At 33.0% G+C, this 11,523-nt stretch overlaps 1 protein-coding gene and 1 pseudogene across 1 annotated transcript; both read right to left on the minus strand.

Annotated features, from left to right (window-relative positions):
- Positions 1 to 1,893: 1,893 nt before the first annotated feature.
- LOC107849588 (zinc finger A20 and AN1 domain-containing stress-associated protein 4) lies at positions 1,894 to 3,220 on the minus strand. The gene is made up of 2 exons (XM_016694147.2): positions 3,063 to 3,220; positions 1,894 to 2,933 (listed from the first exon to the last, which is right to left on the minus strand). The coding sequence occupies exon 2, from the start codon at positions 2,791 to 2,793 to the stop codon at positions 2,152 to 2,154; it is 642 nt and encodes a 213-aa protein (XP_016549633.1). The 5' UTR covers positions 2,794 to 2,933; positions 3,063 to 3,220; the 3' UTR covers positions 1,894 to 2,151.
- A 2,140-nt stretch (positions 3,221 to 5,360) lies between these two features.
- Positions 5,361 to 11,523, minus strand: part of LOC107849398 — a 10,498-nt pseudogene continuing 4,335 nt past the window's right edge.

Here is an 11,523-nt window from a genome sequence, read left to right on the forward strand (position 1 = left end):
GCGTTGGCCCACCAACATTCCCACCACCTCGTGCAATATTTAACTCTTTTTCGTGAACTTCACCTATATGTCTCATTAACGTACTCGTACCCCCTTTCTTGCCTCCGCTTCTATGCTTATATATTTGTTGACAAATATTGCATTGCACCTCAGTATATGATATACGTTCAAAAAATTGTCATGCAGTTATTTTACGAGGTCTTGGGGCACGGGGAGGATGGGGAGGGAGATTAACCGATTCAGATCTAACATTAGCATTTCCTGCTGCGGGTGTCTCACCAATACTTTCATTATTTTCGTCTAAATTAACCGCATCTACTTCATTTTCTTCTTCTATGCCTTAATTTTCCTGAGCTTCTCCATAATCCATATCGTGAGCACCTACACCTATTTCTTCCTCAAAAAGTGTACCAAGGTGATATCTACTACTTGAACTACCTCTACCGCTAGTAATTCTCTTTTTACTACCACTACCACTTCCGGGATAAAAAATTTTAACACCTTTAGCAGTGAGTTTTCTTAATTTATCCATAGTATAAATTAAATTAAACTAAAAAAATTCAAAAATACACAAATATAATAAAATTAACTACTAAACAATTAATAAAATAAATAAAAATTAAACGTAAGAGATGGAACGACAATACCAAATTTTGGAAGTATCCGAAGGTTGCGACTTTACAAACTTCCGCTCGTACTTTGTAAACGAAAAATTAAAAAATTAAAGTGAACACTTTAAGAAATTAAATATATTGAATATTTGAGAATTGAGATTTGAGAGAGTGAAAAATTGTGTGATATTGATGAAAATAATTCTTGTTTAAGCAAAAATTTTGACTCTAAAAATGACATGAATGAAAATAAAGAATATATATAATGACATGAATGAAAATAAAGAATATATATATATATATATATATATATATACGCATTGAATTCTATTATATTTAGAAAAACAGTGAAGAAGTTGAGACTTACAAAATTAAGCATCCACTAAGTAAATTTATTTCTTCTCTAGTATATTTTTCTTATAAGTAAATTGATTTATTCTCTAGTATATTTTTCTTATAAGTAAATTGATTTATTCTCTAGTTTAACATTCATCTCAATATTTATAGAAGTATTTCCTTAATAAAATACTATTATCAATGTTACAATGATACTGTCCAAAAGAATGATGTAGGTTCAATCTCTAAAGGCATGCCGTCATTACCGGTAATGACAAAATAGAATTTCCGTAATCATAAATCTAACCTATTCTCTATATAGAATAATGAAAATTTCCTACAATATACTACTGTATTTTACGTTTTCTCATAGTATTAGGAAGAACAAAATTGGTCAATTATTGGCCCATTTTCCTCGTGAAGTTATTTAGGAGTTTTTTTTTTTAATTAATCGGTATAAAGGAAAATATTAATTGATTCTCATTCCTTATATTTTAGTAGTCCTATATATTTTAGGAGTTTAGTTAATATAATAAAAAATAATTAAATAATAAATTGAACAATTTTGTCTAAAGGAGAGTTTTTTAATGAAGGACAAAAAGTTCAAATCACTTTTCTAAGGGATTTCACACTTTTAATATATTATAAATATAAATAATAAAGGGTTCACTCAAGATAAATAGCTGCGTAGTCCAATATTTATTCGGATGTCGTTATGTCGATTTTTTATTTTATTTTTTGAATGAATGTTGGAATTTCATTTTTTAGAAATATTTATCGAGTTAAAAAGTTTTTCCGACCTTTTTTTTTACACTATATCAATAAATCGTCGAAATTTTGAGATTTCTGATGGATTTGACCATAGAAAATTCAACATATTCTAACGGGATATCTTGAGTATGTAACAAATGATAGTAACGAGAAACAAAGAATTAAGAAAATTAGAGAAATTAAATGTCCTACAATACATAATTATTAAAGTAACAATAAAATATACCCTAACTTACATTATTAAAGAAGGCAAGTTTCACAGAATGTGCAAAAGAAAAATATATAATCAATGTCCATCCACCAACTTGTGGTTAGCAAATTATAATCATCATCATCATCATCCATGATCATCACCAAAACGACAATCTTGGCCGTTGGATCAACCAGTTCATGGATCAAATGGTGCAAGTTGATTCTCCTTAATTAATTATTGTCAAATTTTGTGAATCTTTTCACCCTTAACCAATGGATTAGCCATGGCAATTGCCACCTTTCCCATTGACTTATAGTCAAAGGTACAACCATGATGCTCAGGGTACCTATGTGAACCACAAAATGTGACCCCACACCTACACTTGAACCCCGTTAGACCAACTCGCTTCCTACACGTGGCACAACGATTTGACTGCGCTTGTGGGGCCTGATCGGGTGCAGTACTCAATTGCACCTGATCAAGGGTCTCAGCTAGAATATTCAACCGCACCTGATCAGAGGCTCCAGCTACAGTATCCAACTGTAAATGAGGGACCTCAGCTGCAATATCCAACTGCACCTTATCAGGGGCTCCAGTTGCAACATCAGTCTCTCGTGGTTGTGTGACTTCAAGAATTGGCAATGGCTTTGTGCAAGGCATGTACGTAGACATTGATTCAGACGGAAGTTGTTGTTGTTGTTGTTGTTGGGGACGAGTCTTTTGCATTGCAAGTTGCGCAGTTCGCGATTGTTGTTCTTTCATGCAATGATCATTATAGCATTTGGAACAAAGGTTCAAAGTTGTAGGGCTACCAAAGAAGCCACAATTATTAGCACATAGCCTATGCCCTCCTACTTCTTGCATCCTTTGTTCCTCCGCCATCTTTCTTCTTTCAAACAAACTGCGATCTGACTCAACTCTCCCAAAGAAAGAGCGAATTTTATATATGTAAGAGAGCAATCGACTTATTCAAATCAATCGCTCAATCAACTCCAAAAACAATATCGTTATGTACCTGATACCTGTAAACAAAACAAACAATACAATTGAGAAATAATGTGCTTATAAATAAATTCAAGAAAGTGTGAATATGATCAAATCAAAAATATGAACCAAACGTTAAAAGAATTCAAAGTTGAAAATGTGTGTACGTGAATATAAGCAAAGCACAAAGATAGGAGAAAATTATGGACTTTGGAAAGAGGAAAATGAGAGTAACAGAAAGGAAATTGATGGTAAAGGAATAATATAGGCTTAAATATTAATTGGAATATTTAGATGACATTTTTTGGTTGGTGAGGTTGGAAATTAAATAGTTATAAAAGGAACTTTGGGTTACTTGGTATTGCCGTTTCAGAAAGATTATATTCTTGGAGATGCCAAAAGTTTAGAGAAAGAGTCCATAAATACTTATTCTAATTATTTCCTACTTGGTTAGTTCGCTTTTACTTATCACAACTTAAGATATACATTCAAAAAATAATTAATAACAGGATTAGTTAATTATAGTATTCTTATTGAGTAATATTTATATTGTATCTTAAAATTAATTTAGGTAAAAAATAATTAATATTAACGATAAAATAAATAAAAAATAAGTTGTCTCTTTTTATATGTCAAAAATGACAAGTAAAAATAAAAATATAATTAAAAAAATTAATGACAAGTAAAAACACAAGTATTAAGTGTTTACGTCAAATCATAAAGTTTAATTTCAACATTTAAGATATTGAAGTTGGAATTCATAACTCCATATCATTTAGTCAATGATTAAAGTCTATTAGAATAAACTTTCAAAAATCTACTTACTTTGAAATGTTTTTTGTCAGAAGTATTTTTTTGAAAAACTACTTTGATAATAAATTTATGTTTAACTAATCAATTTAAAATCATTAATATTAAAGCAATACTTGTGATTCGTCCGACTTTCCAAAAACACTATTTTTTAAAAAAAAAAACTTTGTTAAACGCCTTAATTTTTTAACGTAATCACTTTTTTTAAGAGAGCAGGAGTGGATGTTTTTGGCTTCCGAAAAAATTTCATCAAACAGACTATAAATAATACATACATATATAATTTATCTTATAGGAGTATTTATTGATTCAGCTTAACTATGAATAAATTTTTGGCACTACGAATGATTATTATACAAAAATAGATTGGCTATATGACAAAATTAGCATTTGTGAGGAGAATAATTAAAAGTCGTTGATGCTACGTTAAGGAGACTATTTATTTTGTTTTTGCTTTTGCATTGCTTCGGGTCTACGTTTATTCATATAATTTGCCTAATTTTCTTCTGGTTCATGAACTACGAAGATTAAAGCGAAAGCACATAAATTTCGATAATTTGAAACTTAATTATGAATTTTTTTACATTTGTATAATTATTGAAATTCTAATTTTAGATATGTCAAGATACACAATTAGCTCCCGGTATATTCAATAAAGATACATTTTTTCTTTGTAAAAATACATAATTAGCTCTCGATATTTTTTTTTTATTTTGGGTCTGTCAAGATACATAATTAGCTCCCGATACATCCAATGAAGATACATAATTAGTTGAAATTTTTCTAATTAGCTCTCTATACATCCAATGAAGATACATAATTAGTTGAATTTTTTATAATTACTTTATAAGGGTGGGAATTTGTGTAAATATGATAAATTAAAATATATATTTATGTCAGTTTTTTAAAATTTAAATGCAAGTTTATTCTATAGCAAAAATAATTAATCGTTGTATCTAGATCCACCTATTCACGCGTCTTATTACTTTGTCTTCCTATTTTCTCGTTCTAAAATGTCTGCTAAAAATAATTATGAAATATTCTTCCATTTGCCATTCAAAATAGAGATATTTTATTGTGTGATCAAGACTTTTATTGGTTATTCATTTTTTTTTTCGCACTAAAGCATGGGGATTGACAAAATTGAGTAGTTTGTACAACATGCAAATCAAACAAGAAAATTAAAAAAGCATGTAATTTTATTGTAAGGTGAAAAAACAATAAGATTCCAAACTTGGATTCAACAAAATAACTCAACGGTTTAATTATTGAAAGAATTTTATTCACGTTTTAGGATTTCCAATAAAGTACTCCGTCTATTTAATTTTTGAATGTATTTTTTAAAATATTAAATTTATTATATTTAAAAAGTAATATAAGATGTACTAAATCAAACATGAACGGATAAAAATAGATGGAGGGTATAATTCTTTGAATTTCAAACAAATAAATAAATCTGAAGAGTAGTTGGTGTCATATAAATTTCATCCTTTATCTTTAATCAAACTCTCTCTCTCTCATAATTATCATGCAAAAAAAAAAAAAAATCTTTTCCTTTACTTCCTATTTGTGATCTGATTTTCTTTTATTTTAAACCAAAAAACAAGAAAGATAAGTCTTGGAAGCTTACATTATCTTCCCTTTCATTTCAATCCAAACAATTTTAACAAACTTGCACAAGGTACAACAAATTTACAATATTAATTACACATCAGTGACGAAACAAGAAATTAATACAAGAGATTCAACAAAAAAAAGAAAAGAAGTTAGAATGTCACATCTAGATGTCACACCTAGTATCTGAACATGTGACCTACCTAAACATTTTTCTAATTTGCCACTCGACTACACAATCTTCCCTTATATCAATGGAATTCAACAGTTCATATATAACCCAAAAAAATTGTATTCGACCTATTTGCACATTGTAATTTTTCGGCAAAGGAGATTCGATCTCCGCCCCTTCATACCATCGGTAATGTTAGCTCTCACATTTATGCTATAAGCGGTGCTTCCAAGCTTTCTACATTTTCCTCTTGTGCTGGTGGTAGTATCCAAGCAAAAGAAAATGCCATCACCTAACACATAGCATTTCTAGAGTCAGAAGTCACAAAAAAGAGTTGTATAGCAAGAGGCAATCATGCATGTCTAAGCAGAGGCGAATCTAGAATCTAGAGTATGAGTGTCGTTTTAGGTTTTTCAAGTTAGAAGTCACAGAAGTGTCGCATAGCAAGAGGGAGTCATGCATGTCTAAACAGAGGCGAATCTATGATCTAGTGTACGTTGGTGGTTTCTCGAGGCAGAACTCAGAAGTCACAAAAATGCTGCATATAGCAAGGGGGCAATCATGCATGCCTAACCAGAGGCGAATCCAAGATCTAGTGTACGTTAGTCAGGATGAGCATCATTTTAGTGCATCTACATATAATCTTTTTAATTATTATTTTTTGCTTCGTTCAAGCCATAAGTCCAAAAGCAATGGATCAGTTGAACCCACAGAACCCTTCCTAAATACGTCTCGCAGCTAACACAGTTGAAATGCTTGCAAGAACTTACCAAAGCAAAAGCTGCACAGACCAAGCTGAAACCTTTGCAGTTGAAAGGTGCATTGCTAGACAAGAACCAAGCTGCAACAATTGCAAGTAAAACAAGATTAGTTTGAAGAAGAAACTCTAGCTCAAATATGATCTTCAATATACTCCCTCCGTTTCAGTTTATTTGTTCGGTTTAGACTTGGGCATAGAATTTAAGAAAGTAAAAAGATTTTTAAATCTTATGATCTTGAATTACAGTTACGTAGAATGTGCCAAAGTTCCTTTTAATCTTGTGGTCTTAAATATGTCAAGTGGAAAGTTAGAATTAGAGAGTTGTCAAAATAGAAAAGATCGTTCTTTCTTATGGACTAAAAAGCAAATTAGGACAAACAAATTGAAACGGAGGAAGTAAAAAAGAAGTCACGGCTTAACTCACAGGTCAACGGACTCATTACAAGAGGGACTAGAAAACTTCCAATTGCTTCTGCTCCAGCAACTAATCCTTGAGTTTTGCCCTTTAACATAAAGAATAGCAATCGACTGAAGTGTATACTCATTAGACTTGTTTTAGTTCACACTCCATGGGACAAACATTTTGTTTCAGTTTCTGCATGTATCAGAGACATTAGATGGAAAGTCACACTTAACTTCTGGGATTAAAGCTTATTATTTACCAACCTGATCGGATGAGCTTGATGCTTTAGATACAATAGCATTAATCTGCCATAAATAGGCGAGATTATCAATAAAACTTCATTGCACAATGTTTAAAATGTCGCAGACCAGAAGGGCGCTCCAGTACATAAACCATCCGAAACAAAGCACCAAAATAAGGCACCTGTATCAGAAAGAAACTGCACTGAATTACTAGTACTCACAGTCACAATTTCCTTATCAGGAAACAGCTACATGAACAGCGGTGAAAAGAATGAGTTCGAAGTCAAACTCATATAATCTGACAAGCTTTAGGGGAAAAAGCTACTAGACGAGTAAATACATAATCCCATTGGAGTACCAGAAGGAGATGAATGTCTAGTTCACCTAACAAAATAAGGATTCCTCAACGTTCTTCTATATCATGTACTCTAATGCAATAGTAAAGAGTACGGAATTTAGCTTCTCTAAGTCAAGTAATGTTTCAAATTAATGCTTCTTTGATTTTCCGATACACTCTGTCTATGGGTTATTTTGCAAAGGATAAAGATACTTTAACGACAGCAATCTGAATAAAGCAGGTGATACGTTCTGATGGCATATATCTATAAGAGTTGTATGTGTGGTTCGATAGGTGGACTCATATAGATTCAAGAATACATACCCACGATGCCCATGCCAAGCCGTAAAGCAATGCCTGTTCATATAAATAACGTAAGCTAGATTCTTTTAGCAAGCAATTAAGTGAAAATAATGGCTCGTCCATGGAATGCTATTAGCCGCTAAATTGAACTTACATATGTGATTGATGCTAGCAAAGCAATTCTGATTACCACTCTTTCTCCAACTAATGGGTTGAGTAGCGGAAAAACGAGCACCTTGGAAAATGCAAAAGGTGAATAGAGTTGATCGAAAATGGCAATGATCACAGGCAACAGAATAATCACATTAATTCTCCTACTCAGTTAGATGAGATAAGAAGGTTTTGCACTAAAAATAAGGAAATGGACTTCCGTCACTCGCATAAATCAATTCAACGGAGAATCTTAGAGTCCACGACCAGCGCATAACATGAATATCCTCACGCAATAGCAAGAAACATTCTTAGGACTATAGTCTTCGCTCAGAGATTACTAAAAGAAACATGAAATCTAAAGGCAAATGCAAGAGGCAACACCACAAGAAATGTATGTGTCTTTCTCTTTTTTATTTTAAAAATCAAAAGCGTATGTGTCTTCCTCATGAAGTCAATGCTTAAGAATTTGTTTAGATCTTTTTCTCAAATTGATAATCTTATTCTCAAAGTTCACTTCAGAACAACTTTATGCAGATTCCAGATATAACAGCTTAATTGCAAAGACAAGTGTTCCGTGAAGCATACCTGAGTGATGATTGAACCTACTCCCACCATCATCAGAATTTCCGAGAGCTGGTTTTTGTTGAAATCAAATGCCAACTTCAGATAGTACTGTTATATCAGGAAAGATACTTCAATGAGTTCTTAGTTGCCCTATGGAAACATCTAACTATTCAAACTTAAGTAATTGCAGCTTTAGACGAAAACACAAATTTGCAAGGCCAGACGAAGCTACTTTAATTGAGAAAGCCACTTTATGAACATAAAAAACCAGTGTACAAATAACACACGTAGTGTAATCCCACAAGTAGGGTCTGGGGAGGGTAGAGCATGCAGACCTTATGTATCTCAAAGAGATAGATAGGCTATTTCTGATTGACCATCGGCTTAAAAGAAACATTTCAAAACAGATGTGCAGAAGCATGACGCTAAAAATTTGTTTCTAGAATGACGGAATTGCAATGAAGAAGCAACTGTGGCATCTTGAATCCAAGAATACCATCTTATTAATGATAGGCACACCAAACATATCTCAACACTCGTTTCATTTCAAATCAGTAAACTTTTCTTAAAAAAGAGAAAAAAAAAATATAGCTTTATCTGATAGAGAAGACTTTACCATTAACACACTGCTGATACCAGACATTCCCATGTCATAGAAGAACGAGACAAGACAAATGCACTTGAGAATTGAACTGAGGAAGAAAAGCAATGAATCCTTTAGGAATATGGACGAGGACTCTTATTTTCTGAACCAAGGTCTCGTATGAAAAAAGAAAAAGAGGGTTGAATCATGCCCCTATCCCGGAGAAAATTGGAGGTGGCAAAAAACAGTACGAGATCATTAAAAGAAAAAAAAAAATCAAATTAAAAAAAAATGTAACCTGCTTGTTACCACATGTAATGCATATTGCATTGAGCTATATCGATTGTTACTTGTTCATCTCTGTGTCTCTCATCCCCAATTCTCTGTGTCTCTCATCCCCTTCTTCTACTATCATAGTTACTTGTTATGTCCGTATTTTCAATTGTTATTCTATAGTTTAAGTGTTGCCGTTGTATTTTGGTTTTATCAGTTATTATATGATACTTTAGTATTTGTATTGAGGATTCGAGTTCGTTGTACACTACTTTCTGTAGCACTATCATTCGTTATTGTTACTGCTTTTCTTTTTCAAACTGCTTTGAGATGCTTTACTTGAGCCGAGGGTGTATCAGAAACAACTTCTCTATCTTTATGAGGCAGGGGCAAGGTATGCGTACACTTTACCCACCCTAGACCCTGCTTGTGGGATTACACTGGATATGTTGTTGTTGTTTATAATCGTGAATGGGATCTAACCACCCTTGTGAAACAAAAGGATTGTGAATGCAACTTTTAGTAGAATGAACACTATATTTACATCAGATGGGTAAACTTTCACACCTATAACTTTTCATCCTGCTAATAGAAATCAATTCAACAACTAATGCTACATAATAGCGCAGGAAAAGGTCATGCAAATTAATGTAAAAGGTAATATGATGGTAACATTTAATTCTTTCAACTTTTTGAATTTCTACAAGCTTCTCAAAGTAAAAGTTAAGAAGAAAGATCATACCACTGGGAAAAATAGCGGTGGATACGATTAAAAGGAGTATAGGTTTACGCCCGTACTCATCGGCAAGTTGACCAAGCTGGACTGGAATGACAACCATTTTGCAAATTCCAACCACCTACAGATGCAGAATAGCATAAAACTTGATGAAACAATCCATCAGAAAGAATGGAGAAGACGGATAAAGTAAGCCACATCCTAATCATTCTGATTTTAACCAGTAAACATTGTTTTTGTACTTCAAAGGCCTGAACCTATATAGCTTGATTACGTTCTTTGACAAGTTATCATTTCACCATTCATGTGTAACTCTTAGTCAAGGAATGGTCCGTAAAGAAACCTAGTCGAGCTATTATGAAGCTCATCAAAATATTAAAGTAAAAGATGTGTAGCAAAGTCAGAGAACAATCCATAATAAGAAACAAGTTACCTTTTCACAAGATAAGCAAAAACTTATTGAACCATTTCTTGTCATTTTAATACAAAATTTGAATCATAACCTCTTTACATCAAAAACCATAGTGACAACAAAAAATATGCCACTACTGCCCTCCTTTTACACACCTAATTCTCAATATTGCAAATCACTCCAATCCAACTCAAATATAAAAACTAGTCTGAGAAATCCCAAATTCCACTATCTTTCATCTGTTAAGCAATTACTCAGACATATAAACCTACTCATGAATTAACCAAGGAGATAAATGAGAGCGCCGAGGATACAATACAATGTAAACAAAAATGTGTACTCCTGCAACTGGAGGTGCACAAAGCATCCTGCATTCCCGCAGAGCCGGGAAGGGCCGCACCCAAAGAATGTGACATAGACAATCTACCCTAGTGCAACCATTAGTAGCTGCTTTCATGGCTCAAACCCATTACCTATAAGTCGCACAAAGACAACTAATAAACTAATTGAATATTAAACTCCTCCCACAACTAATTATTCCACAAGAAAACTGTAGCAGTAACAGATGCAGCATCCAACACATTGAATATGGCATAAAAGGAAGCACATATGTTCAATTCTTAGTGTCACGCCCCCCTATCAAAAAGAACTTGGACGTGCTTGACCATGCCCGAACATGAGGGCGTATTAAAGATATACAACAACAAAAACAATAACATGCCCAATGAAATCCTACGAGTGGGATCTAGAGAGGGTAGAGTGTAACCAGAACTTACCACTACCGCGCGGAGATAGAGAGGTTATTTCCAGAGGACCCCTCGAGTACAACAAATCAAAGTAAAGTATGAAAAGGAAAAATTAACGACAGTGAAGAAAACATGGCAACTAATACAGAAATAGTAACAACAACAAAATAGTGCAAAACAATCAAGACACCATAAACAACATATGATGATAGAAATAAAAGGCAAGACACTACTAGTACAAAGTTAATACTACAACAGACACCACCAAGCCTAAACCTGTCAGGAAGCAAGAAAAAAAACTACAACCTACTAAACTTCTACCTTAATCCATGATCTCCACGCACACCAATCCAAGGTCATGTTCCTTGCTAAAGTGAAATTGTCGTCTGACATATTGAAGATATAAGAGATAAGACACAAGTACCCCCTAAACTATACCTGAAGGTGATATAACACACCTAAACTTTACGAGGGTCCTATTACCCCTAAACTCGTTTTTTCTGTATTTTTGTGTTCTTTT

The sequence above is a fragment of the Capsicum annuum genome, chromosome 12 (genome assembly GCF_002878395.1).
Source record: "Capsicum annuum cultivar UCD-10X-F1 chromosome 12, UCD10Xv1.1, whole genome shotgun sequence".
Classification (NCBI taxonomy): Eukaryota; Viridiplantae; Streptophyta; class Magnoliopsida; order Solanales; family Solanaceae; genus Capsicum; species Capsicum annuum.